Source organism: Hemitrygon akajei, chromosome 2 (assembly GCF_048418815.1).
Source record: "Hemitrygon akajei chromosome 2, sHemAka1.3, whole genome shotgun sequence".
NCBI lineage: Eukaryota > Metazoa > Chordata > Chondrichthyes > Myliobatiformes > Dasyatidae > Hemitrygon > Hemitrygon akajei.
The window spans coordinates 45492180-45517936 of NC_133125.1; the positions used below are offsets into that span (position 1 = coordinate 45492180).

At 38.7% G+C, this 25757-nt stretch overlaps 1 protein-coding gene across 1 annotated transcript in view; it reads right to left on the minus strand.

Moving 5' to 3' along the window:
* Positions 1-3448: 3448 nt before the first annotated feature.
* shc3 (SHC (Src homology 2 domain containing) transforming protein 3) overlaps positions 3449-25757 on the minus strand; it is a 137441-nt gene continuing 115132 nt past the window's right edge. Inside the window, exons 8-12 of the mRNA XM_073071704.1 lie at positions 25502-25685; positions 23595-23691; positions 16907-17107; positions 9388-9683; positions 3449-5299 (exon numbers count right to left, since the gene is read on the minus strand). Of these exons, the coding sequence (XP_072927805.1) occupies positions 5171-5299; positions 9388-9683; positions 16907-17107; positions 23595-23691; positions 25502-25685 (907 nt within the window). The 3' untranslated portion in view covers positions 3449-5170. The remainder of the gene's footprint in view (positions 5300-9387; positions 9684-16906; positions 17108-23594; positions 23692-25501; positions 25686-25757) is intronic.

A 25757-nucleotide genomic window follows, 5' to 3' on the forward strand; every position in this document is an offset into this window, starting at 1 on the left:
GCATGTTAACTATTTAATTATAAACAAACAGTGAAACACTAGACCAGGTTTCTAGCTAAACAAGTGCTCATCTAAACCACACAGAACTACAATACTGAACGTTCAGTCACCCTTTAACTTAATGGGTACTCCATTATATCTTCCCAAGTAATAAAATTGAGAAACATACTACAAACAAATACTTAAATAAACAAAAGCGGGGGGCCCATCTATGACTGCAGTGATCTTTCCCAATGCTCCTACAGCGCTGGTCATGACTTCATCCTAAAGTTGGCCCTGGAGACAAAGGAAAGAGACCCAATTTCTCACACGTTCTATCCATATACCCCCAGGGCACTCAGAACTGGAAACCGTTGCCATAGTGCACAAGCCAACCAATGGGAAAGAGCATCTGCATCCTTTAAATAGGCCAGTAAATGACCGACATGGCAGAAGCTGTTTCCATTTGGCAAATAAGCTAACGCCGCACCCCCCACCCACAGGACAGTTAATTATTAAAGACAGAAGATTCACGTATATAATTCTCCTTCATATTTCTTTCTTCCACTTTATCTTACAGTACTTTTTCTTGTATCTGGACGCCTCATTTCCCCCTCATCACAATACAAACCATCTACATGCTACTCCTTGGAAAGAAGCCACCCAGTCAATGGTGCGAGAACCAGAAGACAAAGAATTAACAGTAAACACGAAGTGCACTGCAGATGCTGTGGTCAAATCAAGACGTACAAACAAGCTGGATGAACTCAGCAGGTCGGGCAGCATCCGTTGAAACGAGCAGTCAACGTTTCGGGTCGAGACGTTATAAAGAATTAACAGTATCACTTAAGTTAACATTCAGGCTGATGGAGTCAGAGAATGTAGTACATGGTGAGTCACCACGAGCAACCTGCAGCCATGACAGTAGCTTAGAATGAAGTGTTTTCACATTATGGTTTTAGATACTAAATTTCAAGGTGACCTATAGTAAATTATAAGTATTAATGAGGCTTTGCAAAGACTTTTAAATGGGTGTTGGCAATGGCTCCATGCAGTTAATCCTGATAGCATTGGTCATGATCTTTCAAGAATCACTTGATTCTGGCATGGTCCCAGAGGACTGGAAAATTGCAAATGTCACTCCACTCTTTAGAAAAGGAGGAAAATGAAATTACAGGCCAGTTAGCCTAACCCCAGTGGAAAGGAAAGTGTTGGAGTCCATTATTAAGGACACAGTTCAGTGTACTTGGGGACTAATGATAAAATAAGTCAAAGTAAGCATAATTTCTATAAATGGAAATCTTGCCTAACAAATCTGTTAGAATATTTCAAGGAAGCAACCAGCAGAGTGGACAAAGGAGAGGCTAGTATGTCATTTACTTAGATTTTCAGAAGCCATTTGCTTCACATGAGGCTGCTTAACTAGATAAAATCATTTGGTGTTACAGGAAATATACTGGTGTGGATAGAGGAACAGCTGACAGGCTGGAGGCAGTGAGTGGGAATAAAGGGGGCCTCTTCTGCTTGGCTGCCAGTGACTGGTGGTGTTCCTCAGGGGTCAGTATTGGAACTGCTGCTTTTCATATTATCAGTGGTTTAGATAATGGAATTGTTGACTTTGTGGCAAAGTCTGCAGATGATACAGAGATAGGTGGAGGGGTAGGTAGTGCTGAGGAAGCAATGCGATTGCAGCAGGACTTAAACATATTGGAAGAATGAGCAAAAAGTGGCAGATGGAATACAATGTTGGGAAAGGTACGATAATGCATTTGGTAAAAAGAACAAAAGAGCAAACTATTAACAAACAAGGGACTTAGGAGTCCTCATGCAAGATTCCCAGAAGGTTAATTTACAGGTCGAGTCTGTGGTAAAGAAGGCAAATGCAATGTCGGCATTCATTTCAAGGGGAATAGAATATAAAACAAGGAGATAATGCTGAAGCTTTATAAGACACTAGTCAGGCCGCACTTGAGTATTGTCGACAGTTTTGGGCCCCTTATCTCAGAAAGGATTATCATTGAAGAGAGTCCAGAGGAGGCTCACGAGGATGATTCCAGGAATGAGGGGCGTTTGACAGCCTTGGGCCTGTACTCACTGTAATTTAGAAGAATGCGTGGGGATCTCATTGAACTCTACCGAATATTGAAAGGACTAGATGGCGTAGATATGGTGAGGATGATTCCTCTAATGAGGGTATCCAGAACTAGAGGGCACAGCCTCAAAATGGAGGGGGGACCTTTTAGAACTGAAGTAAGGAGGATTTTTTTAGCCGTAGAGTAGTGAATCTGTGGAATGCTCTGCCGCAGACTGCAGTGGAGGTCAAGTCTGTGGATATATTTAAAGTGGAAGTTGATAGTTTCCTGATTGGTCAGGGCATCAAGAGGTATGGCGAGGGGGCAGGTGTATGGCATTGAATGGGTTCCGGGATCAGCCATGATGAAATGGTAGAGCAGACTCAATGGGCTGAATGGCCTAATTTTGCTCCTATGTTGTTTTGTGACCCCTATCAGTGCTATTCCATCAGTATCCTTGCTGATGGTCGTCTTGCTACTAGCCTCGACTGCTGCGAGAAGAGAACAAATGAACTGCTTTTAGCAAGCTCATGATAGATTTGGACTTTCTCCTCTCCTCTTCCTTCTCGCTTCTCTTGCATCTTGTCCTGGATCATGTCATCTCCTCATTCTTCCCAATAGCTACTCTACAAACTGACATTGATACCATGTGTGGCATCAGTTGAGCATGGGGGATTCAACGCATACCCCTTGAACCTCTGGCAAAGCACACCCTGTCAACTTTACAGACTCTAAAGAAATCTGGTACACTGACAATACTTCCTTTGAATTAATAGCCCATAAAAATAAATAAAATTAACCTGCAGGTTGTTGATTATCCCAGAAAATGCCCGTATTTAAGGATTACCTTTGCTGCTAAAAACAGGTGCCTGCACTGTTATTGAATACACGCAATTGAAATCCAGTTTGGCAACCGGAAGACCAAAATAGTGACATATACTAATTGATGGCACCAGCATCCTGTTTTGTCCTTTCCAGTATCACATGCACAATATGATGTGGGGGGGTGGGGGGGGTGGTAGGACTCACTTCACTAATGTGTGCATTAGAAGCTAAGAAATAGGAGCAGGATAAGGCCATCTGGCCCGTCAATCCTTCTCTGCCATTTAATAAGATCATGGCTGATCTGACCACACATGTGCCAAACTGGACACAAATTGCCACCAGTGCTAAATATGCAGCTGAATTTTGTGGCCAAATACTGCAAAAGACAGGGGATAAAATACATGCTCTACAATTCCAGCCACCCTTAGTGTTATTTTAGACTTTTATTACTTATTTTATTGTTATAACTCCAAGGCCATATTTTTGGTATAATTTCATTACTAATACTAATATTTTCTGGAAAGGATATTGATGAAGTTTTATTTCACTATGGTTTTATAAAGAAAAACAAATTTACCACATTATTGTTGTTTTATTGCCAACAGTCATACAATTTTTGTAATAATCAACAGATACAAATGTAAACATAGTTCGTGAAAAAATGTTGCAATTCATTTATATTCAAAACAGCAGCCTCTGAGATACGCATTACTATCTGATCAAAAGGCACATTTTTCATAGCACAGCTAGAAGTTCAGTGTTGCCTGACTGTATCTGTGAAAAAAGAATTCTCTTAACTTCAGCAACTGCTTTGCATTTTAAAATTGTTGTATTAACCTTCAGTCTGCTGAATAAAAATGAACTCTGCGCTGTTAGCACAATACTAGTGTTTAAAGAGTTAAATATGATGACATCTTGTATATTTGCCAGATACTGTGCATTAATTTCATGTTTGTGCTAAGCTTGATGACAGTTTTCTATGAAGTTGAGAAAAGTAGTTAAAATTAGTTAATGATTTCTTCATTTCTACTTGTCAGAGTGTCCACGATTGATAGCTGTTTATTTGGTATAGTAATATCAGAAGAAAAGCCATCTCAACCAATAACAACCACTAGTTTAAGCACTTCTCTTAAAGTTTTAAACTTCCAATTGATTTAAATAAAGAACTAATCTACCGCAGGCTTTGTGCATATTTTATGTAACCTTTAATAAGCTAGTACGATATGCTGCTAAGCAATTATCTTGAAAGTTGTTTGGCATCTATTACATCAAAATATTCTGTTACCTACAATTCACGATCATGAGAAAAACTGTAACATACCTAGTCATTCAATTCACAGAACAAAGTAATTATACAAATTCAAGAATTGTTTTTAAATAACAACCATATTCTGGTAAATTCTGATTGTTTAAATCTCTGAGAGTTCAGCATGTTACCTGCATACGCTCACACAATATGCCAGATAAACTGCCTCATCAATAAAATGGTAACAATAGAATCATTTTTCGTCAGCTGTATTTAAAATATACACTGTGATGATTTCATACCAATATCAGTTCTGTCTCTGTGCAAAAGCATTTGGTGCCTCAAAAGAATTAAAATGGTCTGCAAGTAAATGAGAACCATTCAAAGTGAAAAACCCATGTAATAACCACTATTCAGCAGCAGACACTTTGTTATTATGGTTCTCATGTCAATCAGTGATTCAGATAAAAACATCGCAGTCATTTAACATGATCACATAAATACAACATAAATAGGATTTCACTTACAATTTGTAAAGACAAAATAAACTACATCATCAATTTCAGGTTCATCAACAAATAATTTTTGGATTATTTTTCTAAAAGACTGTAGTTCCTTAAAATAGTAGCTGTAATTAAAGTCATCTCAGTTAATTGTCTTCCTTTAAACAGTTTAAATATTGTGCTTCTTTAGTAAAATGTTCCTTTGAATAGATCAGGAAAAAAAATCATAAAATATATTTTCTGCTTCATGACTGCAAGATATCAGCATTTTATCTATACAATTATAAATGATTTGATATCTCTTAGAAATTTATTGGTTCAAGTTGAAACATAAAACACCTTCACAACATCTTTTTGTCCAATCCACTCTTTTGTAGTAAGAATTCAAGTAAAACACCCACTTCCTCTGAACCAGACAACATCATTTCACACAAATCAAACAGTTATCACAAGATCTAGAGATCTCTTCTTTTTTTCCACTAATTAATAGCTAGAAAATAAGACTTTCCACAAGATTATTAAAATCACATGACCGGCTCTAGCAATCATTGCTTTCTTTCAACCGATTGCTTCAGACATAGTTCACTCCCAGATGAGACTATAGGTAAATTGTTGTCACGATGATGGTAGATAAGATGGCTAATGCTTTCAAATATATGATCTTTTGTCCGAACCTTTAAAAACATACAAATATAAAAATTTTAGTGCATTTCCTAAAGTGGAAAAAGAGCTTCCTACTTGAATTCAAATGTTTATGATTTTATTGTTAGTTCGGTTTAAAGTTTTTGAGAAAATAAACTTTTACTTATGCTGCATGCAATGGTCCGAGCAGTTATGCTATTGATATGCAAACACTTTTTCTTCATGAGGGTGGATTTCTTTACCCAAAGAGTTGTGAAAGCTAACTCATCATTTGAAGTAGAGATAGGTAATATTTTGATAGATCAGGGAGATTGAGAACTAGGGGAATGAGTTGAGGCCTGTGGTAGATCAGCCAGTATCATATTGAATAGCAGGGTGGGGGTGAGAGGCCAGGTGGCCTACTCGTGCTTGTATTTTATTGAGTCCTGGAACAAGTGGAGAAATCATAGCCGTGGTGAAATTTATAGCTGTACCAACAGTTTTATTTAAGACTTAGAATAACTACAATGATGATATTTGAAAAAATATTGCTTTAAAATTTCAGTAAGGTCAGATTTTATGTTAACCAAGATACAAGAGACCATAGGGAATAGCTTCCACTTGATATCTATTGCTGGAATCAAGTAACTCCTGACCAGTTACATTGGAGCCTAATGTTGAACATGTCTGATATATTGTACAACAATATAATTTAATTTAATTTATCCTCATAAGACTGTCTCTCTTACTCCGGTACAGCAGTTCAATGTCTCTGGGTAATCTTTATTTCAATTTTTTTTTGGAAGAATAAGACAATTAGTTCTGCCTAAACAAGTAGTTTTGCCTTGTGAAAGTATATATTCTAGGAACTAAAGTGTTGTCAATTTTATTTCATGCTAAGAACATTATAACCAGGCAATGAATACCTTTAATGCTTCGTACTATAATATCCTTGAGAATAAGCCTTAAAAATAAGCTGAGCAGCAAAAGCAGAGTTAAGAGCCATTTTGTCACCATTCATTTCAGAACAACACATCCCAGTAATGATCAGAATAAAACCCTTATCACAATGGCTTGCACTCAAGTGAATAATTAGTCTGTGTAAGTTATTAGAAATGTGTTAAATGTAGATAAAGCTTAAAGCTACTGGCTTGAAATGTATCCATTTATTGGAATGTCCAACTTATATGAGGAGCATAAGTTAAAAAGGCAACATCAGATTGTCTGCTCATTAAACTACCAGGCAGAAACCATTTCCATTCAAGTTAATGAAAAGAAAATTCAGACAGGTGCACGATGTGTATTTGATTCTATATTGTCAATTTTATGTTCTCATCAAAGCTGGAAATTCAGCCAGTTGTGAGATTGGTTGTAACATAAATATTCAATACTGGCATTTAGTCATTGTCCTGGAGGAAATGTCATGAAATAAAAAGGGAAATTGTCAGATCTCCTAGAGGTATCTAGCAATAATGACCAGCACTATTATAGTGCCTGACTAAAATGAAAGCCAAGACATGGCAAGTGACTTTTGAAATATGACCTAAGCTTAACCTTGCAAAGATGACCAATGTAAAAGACTTCAAAAGGAATGTAGAAGGAGGGGAAGGGAGTTTCAGGATGGAAGTAGAATCTTACATCAACAGCAAGCCAGAAGACGTAGACAGGGCTGGAATCAAAGCAGACATGAGAACAAGTGAAGCTTCTACAAGGAGGAGTCTATGGAGAAAGATATGATTCCCAAAGTTGATATAATATGGAATGAATGTTTCTTAGTGAGGTTGAGTATTGTCTAAGTGGGATTTAATGTGAATGAGAATTTGGACAATGAAACTTTGAATGAGTTTGTTTATAAAAGTCAGATGTTGTAAGTCCTCTTTATTTTTATACCAATTTATTTATTGAGATTGTTGAACAAGACTAAAGACCACATCATAAATTATGTAAAGCATGCATAAAACCATCCGGGAATATCACTATGATTGAAAGAGATCTCAATCTCCCAAAACATTAGTTGGTTCTGTGGGAGGAAATCTATTGAGACAAAGATGGTTAAAGGCAATCTTAAATAAGGAAAGGGAATGAAATAATAAAATAATTTATCAGAAAATAGAAGTCATAAAAGACTAAAATAGACTGTCTAATAAAGTGAAATTGGTTTATATTTAGGAAGAACATTTCTCATCTTAAAATCCCAAAGTACTTTGAAGCCAAGGGAATAGTTTTAGAACTGTGGTCACTGTTGTGTAATATTCAGGCAAGATGAATATTGGAGAGGTATCCATCAAATCTTATCATTATAAGAACTAACTATTTACAATGAATTATTTACAAATGCACATTTCATAGAAAAAAGGTGATATCATTGCAGAAGATCTTGACTGGAAGGTGCTTTGAGTTTGGTAGTTATGTGCTGAAGTATATGGTTGTTCTTATAACACAGATGAAAGAGAAAATGGAAGAAATAATATTCATTGGTGTATCAAACCCTATAAATGATATGTCATTCAATATGTGACACAGTAATTTCCTGTACTTCAATGTTCCCACAAGGTGTCACACAGGAGGCTACTTATCAAGTTAAGAGCCCATGGTAGTAAAGAAAGTTGCTGGCATGGTTAGAGCATTGGCTGATTGGTAGGAGGCAGCAAGTGGGAATAAAAGGATCCTTTTCTGGTTGGCTGCCAGTGACCAGTGGTGTTTCACAGGGGTTAGCTTGGGACTGCTTCTTTTTATGCTGTATGTCAATGATTTAGATGATGCAATGGATGGCTTTGTTGCCAAGTTTGCAGATGATACAAAGATTGGTGAAGGAGCAGGTAAGTTGCTGAAGGACTTGTGCAGATTGGGTGAATGGGCAAGAAAGTGGCAAATGAAATACAATGTTGGAAAATGCATGGTCATGCACTTTGGTAGTAGAAATAAATGTACAGACTATTTTCTAAACAGGGAGAAAATCCAAAAGTCTGAGATGCAAGGGGTCTTGGGAGTTCTTGTGGAAAACACCCTAAAAGGCTAACTTGCAGGTTGAGGAAGGCAAATGCAATGTTAGCATTCATTTCAAGAAGTCTAAAATACAAGAGCAGGGATGTGATGCCGAGGTTTTATAAGGCACTGGTGAGGCCTCACCTTGAATATTGTGAACAGTTTTGGGCTCCTCATCTAAGGAAAGATGTGCTGGCATTGGAGAGGGTTCAGAGGAGTTTCACAAGAAAGGTTCCAGGAATGAAAGGGTTATCATATGAGGAACGTTTGATAGCACTGAGTCTGTACTCTCTGGAATTTAGAAGGATGATGGGGGATCTCATTGAAACCTTTTGAATGTTGAAAGTCCTAGACAGAGTAGATGTGGAAAAGATGTTTTCCATGGTGGGGGAGTCTAGGACAAGAGGGCACAGCCTCAGGATAGAGGAGCATCCATTTAAAACAGAGATGTGGAGAAATTACTTTAGCCAGAGGGTAGTAAATTTGTGGAATTTGTTGTGGAATTTGTGGAACATGCAGCTGTGGAGACCAGGTCATTGTGTGTATTTAAGGCAGTGCTTAATAGTTTCTGCATTGGACACAGCATCAAAGGTTACAGGGAGAAGGCCGGGGAGTGGGGCTAAGAACGGGGAAAAAGGATCCGCCATGATTGAATGGTGGAGCAGACTCGATGGGCCGAAAGGCCTAATTCTGCTCCCATGTCTTATGATCTTATGGTTACTGTTTTTGCTGATGTGTTACTGATTTCAAGCTAGGGCCTTTTTTTTTTATTTCTTCAGTCAAAGGCGGATAGCCAAGAGAACTACAACACATTATACAGCTGCTGCCCACTGCCCCTCTATTGCAGTCTTTGCTCTCCGCATTAGCTGAGCTTTTTGATGCCTGTAACAATGCAGCTGTCCGGTTCATCTGTTAGATAGCAACACAGACTGCAACACATGATCCGTGTTAACAAACCATCTCACCACTATCAAGTATACTGCCTATGGATTGGATTTATTACTATCAGTGATCAATAAGCTTTCAACACCTCTACATTACTTTATCATAAATATTCTCAAGAAGGATATTCTGAGTAAATGGAACAAAATTACTTGCTTCAATACATGAGGATATAACAGCTTTAATCTCATATAAGTTTAATAGAAGTACTTACAATTCCCTCAGGGTCTACCAGGAGAAGATGTTTAGCTTGCCCATTATGCATGCCAGTTAATACATAGGATCCAGGATTGGTTGTACTTTTCCTAACAAGAAAATCACCGTCAGTTGACAGGAGCTGCTCTGCATCCCTTCTGCTCATTTCTCTATGATACCATGGTTCTTCTTCAAGACTTTCCTTCATTACATCTATGATTGTCCTAGATAAGTGAGGATTGTCGCTTGGAACAGGTGAAGATTTGCTTGAGAACTGCTCACAAGTTTGATGCTTCAAGGCATCTTCAAATGGTTCTGGTTAAAGTGGAATGAAGTGGAAAAAAGAAAGAAACATACCATTAGGTTATCTGTTGGCCATCTTTCCTCCATCAATGTGCATTTTCTCACATTTTCAAGGACAATTTGCAACTGATGAACAAAAGCACAACAACCATACGGAAGACAGGCCAGTAAAGTAGAACAGATTTGATTGTTTTTGTAATGAAAGCTAAGAGCATGTTTTAAAATGAGACGTATTCTAGAGGCCTTTCATCCAGCTTCTCTGTAAACAAAAAGATCCACAATGTGCAGAAATTATTCTGGCTAATAGTAATTGCTGGCCAGCTGTATAGTGGCATCAGCGCTGGACTTCAAGGTGAGTAGTCACAGATTTAAATCTGGCCAGCTCCTTGTACGTTTACCACCCGTGCAGTTTGGGCATTGGGCTCGCAACTTGTCCTCGTAAAAATAAAAAAAAGCTAAAGAAATGGCAAGGTTGCTGCCTGATGCACCACACGGCGCAAGGAGGAATAATAATAAATAATACTTGCAATGGCATTAAACTTCATTCATGAAGATTTCTCTAATTGGTATTTCTTCTAAGGACATATTCTAACATATATACAGTACATTAAATTTCATTACCGGATGTAACCTCAGTAATTCTTACAAAGTATGTGCAATACCTTTGTCTATGGTGTATCAGTGCAAACTATTGTACTTTAGTGTCTGACTTAGGTGTAATTCTCACTCAGTATTGCCAGCAATCAAATTTGAATGGGTCACGCCTCAGCTGGGATGGTTCTCTCCTTTGAACTGGAAGGCTCTGCGTTTGTTCACCTTCAGAGCACAAAGATGCTGGCGGACATTCCAGTGTGGAAGTGAAAAATTCTACGCCATTTGAATGAGTTTCCAAACTATTGTTCTGTCTACTTTTCCTTGTAGATGCAAAATTCTCTTGACATTATTTTGCAAACTGGCAGGGCAGTTATATCCGGTGACTTAGTCCATACTTTTCTCCCAATCACTATTACTAAGATGAAAAATGTGGTTATTATCACTTAGCTTTTTATAAGAGCTATTCAACGTCTGATTGTTGACATGAACAGCAACTGATGAAAGCATGACTTCAATCATGAACAAAACTACACGCTTCTCACTGTGCTTTGTCCCACAAAGGTGTGTAGGAACTAAAAGAAAACAGAAAAATATGTAATGGAATCCGTGAGCACTTGATAAGAGAACTTATCTTGCTTGAACAACTTGTCCTCCTGATATTCTTCCTGTTCTTAAAAAAACTTTGTACTTTTGACATTGTGGTTTGACAAATGGGGAAGAGGAAGATGGAAGCAACAGAGTAGAGCGCATAAAGACAGTAGATGCTAAGAACAATTGAATAGTTATTCAGGATTAACACATTACAAGAATTTTTGTGATGCTTGTTGTTTCTCTTTAATTCACTTCCATCATTAAACTAGCATTTATCAATGCTAGGCACCAGCTAAGAAAACAGTGTTTAATGGACTGAGCTGATAAACGTAATGCTGGTCAATTTCATCAATCAGTATATCAGAGAAGCTATTAAAGGCAGCACTTATGTTGAACTGGTATTTGCAAAACACAGACAGAAGAAAAAGGATAGGAAAATAGCTGCAAATGTAGGTTTAGCAATGTATCCTCTCACTATTCACACTCCCGCCCCAACCCTGACTTTCCACCTACTGACATATATAGCAGTAGCCAACTATTCTTCTATCTCAGAACTATTGAGTTGGAGTAGAGCACTCACTTGGCTCCCACAGTTCATCAACAGTAGGTAAGTAAGACATCATCGTCAGATGTTTGGGCCTTCTGTCAAATCAAATTTAGCCCTGAGTCCAACCTCATGCCTGGCCCAGACGCTACCTACCTGTGATTGCCATTATCTCTAATAAGTCCTTCAGGTAGAACAGAGATGGCACCCACTAAGTGGAAAGAAAGATCACACAATAATTAACCGTGGAAGAACTAACTAGTTAAAAAGGTCTCGGACTGTTACTCTTTACTGTTATTCTGGTGGCCCTCGCATTCCTTCTCTTCCTCTCACCCACTCACAAGACCTGCCTATATTCCCACTCGGGTTCCCTGGCTCCTTCCCTTTACTCCATGTCTACTGTCGTCTCCTATCAGATGCCTTCTTTTCCAGCTCTTTATCTCTGCCACCTATCACCTCACAGCTTCTTATAACATCCCCCTCCCCCCTGCCATACATCCCCCTTGCCTGGTCTCATCTATCATCTTCCCTCTCACCCCACCTTTTATTCTGGACTCTGTTCCCTCCCTTTCAAGTCCTGATGAAGAGTCTTGGCCCAAAACGTTTTTTGAGACTTCTTTTAAAAATGGTTTCAAAGTGAATATTTTGACTTTGATATAAATGAAAATTTTGTTCTGGGCATGAGGAACAGATTCAGAATTTTTATAACATGTGGAAAGCTGTAGCAGTCCAGTGGTTATGATAGTAATCTTCAGCATATCACTTCAAATCCCATGATGACCTAGCTGTAATGTTGAGTTCAATAAATTAATGCAAACAGTCCAATCCTGCTATAAAAATGTATATTATTCATTAATGTCTTTCATTAATATCCAAATGCTCATTAATACCAGGCGTTATAGGGATGAATATCAAATTTGCAAAAGACACTATTCATCTCTTTCAAGTCCAGCCTATGTGGGATTCCAGTCTTGTTGAGTATGATGGATTCTTAAAGTCAATGGAAAAGGAGATGAGCAATACGTTGTCACTCACACCTCAATGACACTGAAAGTGGGCAAAATGGTGAAATTTAAGAAAAAAAACTTGAGTGGATGAGAATAAACAATACAACAACGAACCAGTAAAAGATAACTTTAAAGATGATTTCATGGAATGAGTAATCAGTTCCCTGAGTAAATTTCCACTAAAAGAAATGTACAATCATTTATTAATCAACTGGACCTGCTATGTGGGGAGCAAGGGACTACGTTAAACATACAACACAGGACCTGACCCTTCAGTCCACCATGTCTGTGCTAAGCACGATCCCACATTAAACTACTCCCTTCTGCCTGCACACTGTCCCTATCTGTTCATTCCCTGCATTTTCATGTGCTTGTCTAAAATGATCTTAAACACCACCACCTAGCCTAGCAGTGTGTTCCAGGGACCACCACTTTCTATGTAAAAATACTTGCCTCGCACATCTCCCCTTCACTTTAAAGCTATGTCCTCTACCATCTGACATTTTCACCCTGGGAAATAGAACACATACCTTATTTAACCATAATATTGTAAACTTGTATTGGGTTCTGATGCTCCAGAGATATTAATCCAAGTTTGTTCATCTTCTCCTTATAGCTAACACTCTATACTCCAGCCACCATCCTGATAAGCCGCACCCTCTCCAAAGCCCTTGCATCCTTCCTGAACTGCAAACATAACTCCAAGTGAGTTCTAATCAAAATTCTATACTGATGCAACACCACTCCCTGACATTTATACGCAATGCCATGAGCAATGATGGTAAGCATGAAGTAAGCCTTCTTCACCACTGTTGTTCCCACTTTCAGAGCACTACAGATTTGCCCTTTGCCCCAGTGGAACCCTGCTTGTGGATCCTAGGTAATCTACTGCGCCATAAGAAGGAGCATGCAGCAGGGAGACTTAAGTGATCTTGCAACCAGTGGATCAAACTTCTGGAGTCCTACCAATCTAGTTGTGAATCTTGGTAGAAAATCAAACAGCTAGCTGGAACACCCCATCTTCAATAATGGCAGAGCCCAGCATCCAGGAGTTATAAATAAGGTTGAAGCATTCACAATCATTGTTCATTGTTCATTCAGAAGTAATGACTGGATGACTTAACTCGGCTTCCTACTAATATCCTCACCATTATAGAAATCAGTCCAGCCAATTTAGCTTATTTGCTGTGACAGCAGAGACTACATGACCAGACAATATTCCAGCTGTGGTATTCAACACTACACTTCTATCCTAACTGTTCCAGTACTCTGCCGACAAGAATAGGTCAGAGACTGGGGATTTGCAGTGAGTCACTTATTTTGACACACCAAAGCTTTTCCACAATTAACAAGAAACAAATGAGGAGTGTGATGCAACAACCTTTAAGAGTCTGGATATACAGCTCCAACAACACTGAAACTTAACATTATCATCATCATTGTCGTTCATTATGTGCTCTGTCAGATGATGTGGACGGACGATGATTGTTCTTGGCAAAACTTTTCTACAGAAGTGGTTCACCATTGCCTTCTTTTGGGCAGTGTCTTTAAATACGAGTGATCCCAGCCATTATCAAAACTCTTTGAAGACTGACAGGGGTCAATGATCGCATAACTAGGACTTGTGATATGCACCAGCTGCTCACACGACCATCCACCACCTGCTCCCATGGCTTTACATGACCCTGATCGGGGTGGGTTGGTGCTAAACAGGTGCTACACCTTGCCCAAGGGCAACCTGCAGACTAGTTGAGGGAAGAAGCACCTAACACCTACCTCTTTTGGTAAAGACATATCTCTACCCTGCCACCCAAACGCAATGTCATCCAGGACAAAATTGCGCCTTTTTTGTTCGCCTTGATCATTCAGTCCTTCCCTCACCAACAAATGGTGGCAGCATTGTGTACTGTCTACAAAATGCACTGTTCCTTTTCAACTGGAATGCTTTGACAGCTTCTGTCAAACCCAGACTAAGAACGAGGCCAGCTTGTGCATGAGAACATCGCCACCTGCAGGTTTCCTTCCAAGTTGCACACCATCCTGTCTTGAAAACACTTCACAGTTTCTTCAATGTTAATGAATCTACATTTTGGAATTCCGTTCCCAATAGTATCATGTGAATTTCTTCAAGTGTTCAGGTGACCATCTCTTCAAGGACAATGTGGAATGAACAATAAATGCTAGTGCTGTCAACAATCGCCATATCCATAAAAATAAATAACACTGATAAAAGCTTTATTCACACTGCCCATAATCAAGATTTTATAGATCTCATGTTGCAGGTCCTTCATTATCAGTGAACACTGGACTTACACACAGCTAAAATGAAATTCAGAGTCGGATTATGATATCTTGAGTTCCTGTGTAGCAAGACCGTTTGTGTTTAATCTAATCCACCTGCAGCCATGAGCATAGAATCATAGATATTTTTGGCATAGGAGGAGACCACTCGGCTCATGACAGCTGTGACCCTTCTTGCAATAAAATGGTTTCAGTAAGGTTAGTTCAATGGCTTTCTGAACTGTTAGAAACTTTTTGTTAACGCCTTGAAATGATAATTATGCATTTGCAGGTTGTGTTATCTATTACCCATTCTCTTTTATACATGGTGGGTGGACAACAAACTTGAAATGACGTGCATTTGCTTCTACAACACTACAGGGGATAATTAGTACATCTAACAACCTGGGGACTCGGTAACTGATTTTTTTGTGCTTACGAAGACTAGCTCTAATGTTAAAACAAATATTGTTCTATCCTTTTCTACATTTCCATCACAATAGTGATCAATGCTAATAAAAATCATATGAATGTTTCCCTGATTACAACTATTGAATTGCCTTTCTCTTCTTTTAGTATGACATCAACTGGAATCATACAAAATAAAATCCTTAAAGGTACTAAAATTACATTTCTGAAGTAAGCATCAACATTGTGTGGAAAACATCTTGTGTGGTCCCAGTACCCAAGAAGGGCCAACCGAAAGTCTTGAATGACTACTGTCCATTGGCCCTGATATCACACATCATGAAGTCCCTAGAGAGGCCGGTCCTGGCTCACCTCCGACTCTTGGTTATATCAGCCTTCTATCCTCTGCAGTTTGCCTTCCAGGGGCATATTGGACTCAATGATGCTGTCATCCACCTGCTGAACAGAGCCTCCTCCCATTGGATAAGCAGGACAGCACTGTGAGGATCATGTTTTTGATTTCTCAAGTGCCTACAGTACCATACAGCCCTCATTGCTGGGGGAAAATCTCCATTCAATGCAGGTTGGCACTTCCAATTTGTCCTGGATAATGGACTACCTGACTGGCAGACCACAGCACGTGCAGCTTCAGAGCTATGTGTCAGACATGGCTGGGGCCCCACAGGGGACTGTATTGGCTCCCTTCTTGTTTATCCTGTATACCTCAGCTTTAGATACAACATTTAGTCATGTCATCTGCAGGAATTCTCTGATGACTCAGCAATAGTTGGATGTATTAAGGGAGGATGAGAGGATGAACACAGAACCCTGGCAGAGGACTTTGTCGAATGGTGCAAGCTGAATCATTTGCAGCTCAACATCAGTAAGACAAAGGAGATGATGACAGACTTTAGGAAGAGTAAGACTGCACTGCTCCCTGTTACTATTGTTGGTGAAGACACGGATGTGGTGAGGGCCTATAAGTACAACGGGGTGCACCTGGATGACAGACTTGAATGGGGCACCAACACAGAGGCTGTGGATAAGAAGGGCTAGAATCAACTCTACCTCCTAAGGAGACTGAGGTTCTTTGGAGTATGCAGGCCTCGCCTTCATATGTTCTACCAGTCTGTTGTTGCCAATACAATCTTCTATGTGGTGGTGAGCTGGGACAATGGCATTAATGTGGGTGATGCCAACAGGCTCAATAAACTGATTAGAAAGTTTGACTCTGTTATAGGAGTCAAACTGGACGTACTGGAGGCTCTGGTAGAACAAAGGACCCCATGGAAAATCCTGGCAATTCTGGACAATGTTTCTCATCCTCTGTATGCCACCTTGGCTGAACAGAATTTAGTAATAGAGTATTTCAACTGTGATGCTCCAAAGAGCGTGATATGAGGTCATTCTTACTCTTGGCTGTGAGGCTCTATAATAAATCAACCTATAGCTGGGAAGTGATGACCCCTTCTTGTGTGACTGATTGTAGTAACTTATTTTTTATTATTTCTACTTCTCTTCTAATATTTATATCTGTGCTCTTGTAATGTTACTGGCATCAATAAAGTATCTATCTATCTAAAAAGTATTCTTTCTCCCATTATGTTACGTTCTGATCTAAAACTAGGCCAAGGTTTACAGGGATGGAATTATGAATATGGCAAAACTACTGAGGAACCATCTGTTGTTGATTATCACAAACTAAGCACAATTTTTTAAAATAATCTCCTTAAAATAACAGAGTGCCCATGGTTCTGACAATTATTCTTAGAATTATTGGGGGTGGCAAGGAGAAAGCAATCTATACTTACTCATATCAAAGACATCTTTTATTGCGCTGTCTTCACTGTTGATTAATGACTCACTGATCTCTGTGCTGAAGCTGGGATCGGTTTGCAATGTTGCTAGAGCCTTCATGTCAAGATGTTGGGTGTTGACATATGTTTGAGGTTCTCCACCTTTGGGTATGTGAAGTCTCACCTCAGGCTGAACATATAAGTCACTTGAAGAGCCTACAGATAACATAAGGAAAGTAAAAGAGTCTGTCTTTAGAGAACTGCAGGGAAACAAGAGTTAAATGACTTGGAAGACAACTCCAAGGGGGCAGCTACAGTGTGGAGAGGGCCATGGTTTCTACCTAATATAATTTACTTTAAATCAACATACTACATTACTAAGGTGATGAGCACATCTTAGATGTGACCTTCTAATGTTACAGTCCCACGCAACATTCTGGGATATCTTCCAGATTTTACTCATCTTGATCCATTAGTGCCCTTTGCTTCTAAGAGCATCTGTTGAGGAATGTGGGGTTACTTAAATATCTAGGAGGGAAAAAAGTAAAAAGTTATCAACCAGATAGGAAGCAAAAAGAAATATTACTGATACGATCATGCCGAACATGTTAAATATTGAGTTTGCAATTTTGCGTCATTCCAATCCAAACTTCAGAGACTCCATCTTTGAATGGGACGTCATGCCACTTTGCTTTACTTCTGGTTTAGCTTCCTACTTTCTAATGACCCTGTGTCTGAAAATTGAATTAGGGTTGGCAGCAAAAAAAATGTGGCATTCAGAAGTCTTCCTCACTCCAAAATTCTCAAAGGATTACTGTACAAGTAATTTCTATAACTCGTGTTATTACATTTGTTTCTCTTTACATGCATTGTCATTTCATTTCAAAGCTAGTATTCAATCACTTTTTACTCACCGTTGTATTGCACAGAGAAGTACAAAAATGTTTTGTGTCTTTATATTGTTCTAAACTTAATCACCACGGGAAATATAATGATAGAGCAGCTCAGTTGGTTTTGCATTGACAAAAATTGGTAAGTTATTTGAAATTTATTTAGCATATAGTTAAAGAAAGGGAATCACTACAATGCACAGATCATGTATGGGTGGTCGCAATTCTTCTGTGAGTGCTCAGGTTCAATGCTCCAAACCTAATACATTTTTTCAGATATGAAAAATGGCCTGGTGGACTAATGGGTTCTGTGCAAATTAGTTACTTCCAAATGGGTGGCTCTACAGGTTCTCCACTTAGAACTGAAAACCCCAGGAAGAGAGGAGAAAATTCCACAGGACCAATGCCATTTTCCTGACATGATTATTCAGTAATCTTCTTGTGATCAGACAGCTGAATTGATGCAACACCCACTGCTCCTTTTAACTGTGGGTATGTGGAGTCCTGGTGCCAGTGTTTTTTTTGCTTCCATCCCTGAGGGTTTAATACTGCTACTTGTGTTCCTGTAGACTTAGGCAGGGGTTCCCAACCTGGGGTCCACGGACCCCTCAGTTAATGGTAGGGGCCCATGGTATAAAAAAAGTTGAGAACATCGATAAAATGTGCTATTACGGTTGTTTCCTCAAGTGCATTGTTGGAGGTGGCTATGTGTCACTTGCTGAAAATTTTGACCCCCCAACTTCTGTAGAAAGTTCATTTCCTGGTTTCCTGTACTGAGCTCTCCCGGGGGTATACTGATCAGCATTTTTCCATAGCCTAATCTGCTGAAGTCCATATCTAAGTTCTCATCAGCAGAGATATGTGGGATCTCCACATCAAAGATCCCAACATCTGGGCCATGCCATCTTCTTAATGCTGTCATTGGGCAGAAGGTACATAAGCCTGAAGACTTACATAACCACTACTTCCCTTCAACCATCTAGTTCTTGAACCAACCTGTGCACAATCACTAGCGTTTAATAACACCCTGGCCACTTTGATTGTGTTGCACTAAAAACGAATAATTTTTAGTTCTAACTGTGTTCATTCTTGTAACAATCCTCTTAATTTAAGTTTAATTTATTTTTCCTGTGAATGCTGTTTAAATGATGTTCCATGTTTATGATATTGCTGCAAGTTTTCATTGCAGATTTGCATACTTGTGAAAATGACAATAAATGACTTTGATTTTTGACTTATGATCTCTCCTCCTTGAAAAGCTACGCATCTGTTCTCCTTTATTCAGACCCTATTTGGTGCACTGCTTAGATCAGAGCCTCACCAGGCACAGAACCCATCTCAGTGCTATCCTCTAGCTTACACATTATGGAGCTGATGGCTGTGAAATTGAGTGATGTTGTACCATCATGTTCATTATATTAATGCTTTCAAGCGTTCTACAGGCATGTTCCAGTTCTTTAAGAATGGGTGAACGAGGCAGTGAAGAAAGGATGAAGGACATACTCATACAATCTACATGAAACAAAAGTGAAAAGTGAGAAAGAGGTTTAGGTAAGAAGATATCACCCTCTTCCATGCATTAAGACCCATCATGGGCAGGGCCCTCAGCAAAGGTCCATGTCTTGGTCCCCCAATATCTTTGAGTTGGAATTGCTACAGTTAATCTGCCTCTTTGTTTGCTTGATAGACAAAAGTGTGTTAATGAATGACAGAAATCTGGTTAATTTGGGTTATCTTGGTATTGATTTGAGTCCTTGGTGAAGCACAGCCATTATTTACAAGTTCACTGATGGAGATTACCAGCAGGTAAGTGTTGAGCGTGGGGCTCTGAGCAGTATTTAAATCTGGTGGTGTATTTCAGAGATTGGTACCATGTGGTGAGCGACATTCAAAATCCATTCAGGACTATCATACGATAGAATACTCTCCACATTGCCTGGATGAGGGAAGTTCAAAGAAAGTTCAAGAAGCTCAACACTATTGAGGACAAAAATAACCCACATGATTGTTATGCCATTCCCTGCTAGACATCCATTTCCTTCCGCACCACAGCAATGCAGCTACAGAGTGAACCACTGCATTTCACAATGCCTCAATGTACACGTGACAGATAAAGCTAATCTTCACAAAGTGCATTGCAAAACTCTTCGTGCCAAAGTATATAAACTTACTCCAGTATAAGCCTTCCCTCCAGTGCAGCCCATAACTCTTCATTTTTTCCTACTTCCATGTAGCTAAGAGTCTTTAAAATGTCCTTATTGTATCTGCCTCCATCATCAGCCCTGGCAGTGTGTTCCATATATCCACTACTATCTGTGTAAAGAAAAACTGCCTCTGACATCTCCACGAAACATTCCTCCACTGATCTTAAACCGCTGCCCTAGGTGCTCCATGTTCAATCTATCTAAGTCTCTCATAATCTTATATGTCTCTCTCACCCCAAAGAGAAAAGCCATTGCTCATTCAACCTTTCCTTGTAAATTATCTCTCACTAATCCAGGTAGCATTCGAGTGAATCTCTAACCTCAAGGGAGGGCAAGTAATCCTGGCACATGGAAGCACCTCACCTCCAGGTTCCTTTTAAGCCACAAGTCATCCTGACTTGGAAATACATTAATCTCTTTTCATCATTCTTGTACCTAAACCTCTCCCATAGTGAGTTTCCCTTCACCAAAGGATTTTTTCAGTTCCAGAAAGTGACTTACCTTCTCAAGCGTTTGTAAGGGATCGACAATCCATATATGATTTTATTTCCTACAATCCTGTATTTTTTTCCTTTATATATATTTATTTTTGAAAAATATTATATAATCTATTTTTCCATTCATTCAGACAATGTATCCTTAGTAAGACATTAATACCTTAATCAGTTTTGTTTTGTCTCTAAAATTTTATCTTTTTGTTTTAATCTCTTCAGCGACTGCTCCCTCTTTAAAATCTATAATTTTCTGTAACTGCATTATATATTGCAGACTGTAATCAGACCTCTTTTACCCTCTTTCCCATTGTCCCACCATTGGAAGGATTTCCAGTTAGTTTTTCTGTATCTCTACCACACCTCCTCTCTTTCCCAATATACACCCATCACAATAATTCTCTTTAATTGCGATTATTCCTGTTAGCAAGTTTTTCGAAAGTAAAGACACTATAGAAATGTAAATAATTCCAATAATATGAATTAGAATTAAGTAATACATCAGAGGTAATAATAAATTGAACACAGTTTGTCCACAGCTGGGACTCTGCTTCCAGTTTTAAACAGTACACTTAAAAGCATTGCAGCTACAAAGAACATAAAGCATAAATTAATTATTATGTTCACAGAAATAGACAAGTATAATTATAAGGAAGACTTCAGTAAAGAATTGAAATGGTGACCTTGTTTTTGCGTGAAGGCCAAGATAACATTTATTAAGGATTTGTTGCCTTATGAAGTGTTTTGATATGGTGGTTAAGGTAAAACATAATTCTAGTTGATATATCATGACAATGATAAATTTAAAACTGCTTTTGAGAAAACGAGAATACCTGGTGGGAATATTTTTTATCTACAGAGGATTGTTTAAGTATGAATGTTTTGCCATAGAGGCCAGTTGAGATTGGACTATGTTTAAAGGAAATAGTTAAATTACAATATTACAATAAAATACAAGAGTATGAACAGAATTAGACACAGGAAACTGGGTGATCATCAGGAGGGAGAAAGGGGATAGGCAGTCTGTGCAGAGTTCCCCTCAACAACAGCTGTACCCTTTTAGGATACTGCTGGGGGTGACTTTGTAGAGGAAAGGCACCAGCGGTCAAATCTCTGGCACTGTGTCTGGCTCTGTGGCTCAGAAGGGAAGTGGGGAGAAGAGGTGAACTGTAGTGATAGGGGATTGATTGATTAGGGAACGTTAAGGCATTTCTGTAGACTAGACTGAGATTCCTGAGTGCCAGGATCAGGAACATCTTGGATTGAGTACAAAGGGTGAGCAGCCAGAGGTCATGGTCCACATCGTTACCGATGACAAGGGTAGGAGAGATGATGATGTCCTGCAAAATGAAGTTAGGGAGTTAGGTGCTAAGTTAAAGGACAGGACCTCCAGGATTATGATCTCAGGATTGCTGCCCATGCCATTTGCTGGTGAGGCCAATAAATAGAATGGTCGTGCAGTTTAAATGAGGAGAAGGAGATGGTGCAGGAGGGAGGGGCTTCAGATTTTTGGATCATTGAGCTCTCTTCCAGGAAGATGCGACCTAAACAGAGGTGGCAGCATGCACCTGAACTAATATTCTGGCGGGAAGGTTTACTACTGCAGTACATGGTGGGTGGGTGCGGAAGGTTTAAACCAGAGTTGCTGGGGATGGGAATCAGAGCACCAAACAAATATTGGAGTAGTTGTGAAGGAAAATGTTGTTAAGCCTATATACAAAGTCAGGAATCAAAATGTCGAGCATGGTGGGACTTAAGTTCTGAGCTGCGTATATGTCAATATAAGGAGTATTGTAGGAAAGGTGGGTAAGCTTTGGGCATGTATCAGCAGGTGGAACTAAACACTGTGGCCATCATTGGGACTACTAAGTTTGTCTGCCATTTCTTTGTCCCCCATTGCTATCTCTTCTGCATCATTTTCCAGCGGTCTGACATTCACTCTCACACCTCTCTTACTCTTCGCGTACTTGAAAAAACCTTTGGTATCCTCTTTAGTACTATTGGCTAGCTTGCCTTCAGATTTTATCTTTTCTCTCTTTGTGACTTCTTAGTTGCTTTCAATTGGTTTTTAAAAGTTTCCCAATCCTCTAACTTTCCACAAATTTTTGCCATATTATAGCCCTCTCTTTTACTTTTATGTTGTTTTTGACATTCCTTGTCAGCCATAGTTGCATCATCCTCCCTTTAGAATACTTCTTCATCTACAGGATGGGTACTTCATAGAATACACCTATCCTGTGCCTTCTGAACTGCTCACAGAAACTCCAGCCATTGCTTTGTCATCCCTGCTAGTGGCCTCTTTCAATCAACTTCCACCAGCTCCTTTCTCATGCATCTGTAATTCCTTTTATTCTACTATAGTATTGATATATCTGACTTTAGCTTCTCCCTCTAAAACTGCAGGTTGAATTATATCATATTATAATCATTGCCTCCTAAAGGTTCCTTTACCTTAAGCATCTTTATAAAATCTGGCTTATTATACAGCACCCAATCCAGAACTTCCTTTCCTCTAGTGAGCCAGAATTGCCTTTACCCTAGTGGGCTTAACCACAAGCTGCTTTAAAAAGCCATCTTGTAGGCATTCTACAAATTCCCTCTCTTAAGATCCAGCACCAACCTAATATTCGCAATCAACCTGCATATTGAAATCTCCCATGATTATATTAACAGCGCCCTTTTACATGCCTTTTCTATCTTTCATTGTAATTTGTAACTTCTAGCTACTGTTCAGAGGCCTGTATATAACTCCCACCAGCATCTCTTTACCCTTGCAGTTTCTTAACTCTACCCACCATGATTCTACATCTTCTGATCCTGTGTCAGGTCTTTGCAACGATTTGATCTCATTTTTACCAACAGAGATTCCCCACCCCGTCTGCCTACCTGTCTATCCTTTCAATACAATGTGTCTCTTTGGATGTTAAGCTTCTTTCAGCTATGACTCAGCAATGTCCACAATGTCATAGTGCTTGGTATAATATCATCAATAAGAACTTCCAGAAATCTTTCTAAATGAGATGATTGTTTTGCCTTATAATATTCTCTTAACTGTTTTTTGTTGTACATTCATCAATTGACTCAATGACACCTATTGCCCGGAGGGTTCTTTACTTACCAGATTGGCCGACTGTATGTCTCCAGTCTTCACTGTGTTCCTCACCCAGGAGCTGGCCTTGGTAGTAGCTTTGGTCTTGTCCTATGGTCAACACTGGCTACAGTAACAAAGTAAAATTGTTCAACACTAAGTGTTCCAAGCCTAAAATAACACAGAGCAAGAAAGATTAAAAGAATACAAACATTTCTCTATTTGGAATGATGCTGCAAGTGGGAATTAACCAGAGTTTTCTATAATTGTAAATGAAATTCCACCCTGTTTTACTGAAATCTCTTGGAAACTTTCTGATAAACTTTATAAATTTGATTTTGTACCTATTCACTTGCTTTCAATGATCCCTACATTTTAATCTCCAAATTTTCTCCTACATCTTTCCTGAAAGATCTTCATTTATATTTTTGTTTTTATGTATGTTATCAGTTTTGATACCACAGTTGTAGATTTTTCTGCATCTTCTCCAGTGCCTATATATTTTTATTTTTCTAAGTGTGATCCAAACAAGTTTCTATACATTACCTAATTCCTCTATCTTTATTTTAACTTTCTATACAAGAGTCAAACATTTGCTTCCTTCCCATCAATAATATTAAACTTTACTAATGCCTTTTATGTTGGTACTTCAGGATCCTTGGCTCTTCTACCCCATTTAAAATACCCCATTTAAAATCCTACACGTGAAGCAGGTGAAATGCACATTTTGTTATTTCCACTACCAAGTATACCATTTTACATTAATACTAAAAGTAATTTTTCTTGTAATTATATGGCCTTTCTGTAAGTTTTTAGTATATTCCAATATTTAATCAAAGTCATTCTCACCATTAACTATTGCACCTAATTGCACTTCCGGGTTTTGAGACCAAAATGTTTATGGAAAGCGTGAAAAGTGAACCCAGCACTCGTCCCTGTTGAGCACGACATCCCACACATTATTTCCTGCTCCTTTCAGAGTTAGTTCATTCGCAATTCTACTTGTTGCCTGATTCCCAGAGATCTGACCTTTCTTAAGGATCTAATATGCAGTTTATCAAAGAACTTTTCAGAAATCCAAATTTATATCAGCTGCATTACTGTTGTCTATTATTTCCATTGCTGCTTTGATGAATTTAACATGGTTGATCAAGCATTTAAAAGTCATGCTAATTATTCTAATGTTTTCCAGTTTTGTTACTTTAAGGCTCCATCTTCTTTCTTGCCTCAATAGTCATCTAAACGTAGGATAAATCTTAATTATAAAGTTGATAAGATGTTATAATTCCACTTTGCTAAGCAAAAGGTCATTCCTACTCTTGATTGCCATACAATCCTCACAGTGAATTAATCAGCAGTCAATTGCTTTCTATTTCCCCATTTCTTTACATTGGCTCATTACAGCAATACTATTCCTCTACTAGCTACGAGGCAACAAGCTCTCCTAGCTGTGGCACTGTGCTGCTCAAAGATTTACATGCATTGGTCATAGGAACCTATTGAATCCTACCCTAATATTTGACACTTTCTTGAGTCTGGCTGAGAGAGTCTGACTAACTGTAAATCACAGATTAAATCTATGCAGTTCAGGAAAATGGAATGCTGTGCCCATAACTTCAGTGGTAAATGCTAATCTATCTTTAATCACAGAAAAGCTTTTATTTAATTTGGACAAAACTTTGACTATTAAGATACTCTTTGAATAATTTTTCTCTGCATCTCTGATATATTTTCTTTCTTAATTATTGATTTAAATGTTATATTAGAAAAGAATACACTGCTGTTACTTGAACCTATAGGACTACATTGTGCATTGTTTATAATCTTAAATTCAATTATGAATAATTCTATTCTTAGGCTATGCTTAAGCAATTGAGCATCACTCTTAAATACCAAAGCTAAAAAAAATCATACGGAGAAAATGAAAATTTACTAACCTGGTTAGCATCAGGAGGATGTGCAGGCAGAATCTGGTTCAACCCTGGATGTTGAACTTCTCTAAGTCGGACATCGATAAACCCACCGGGAGGAGGGACTTTCCCTGGAATGCTGTTATAATACGGATGTTCCGTTGCCTTTTCATCTTCACCAAACCAAGGTGATTCTTCCAAATTTGGCACTCTGCATGAATTTAGAAGATGTTTGATTCATGGAACAAAGACAAATACAGTTATATTCTTATAAAATCCAGAC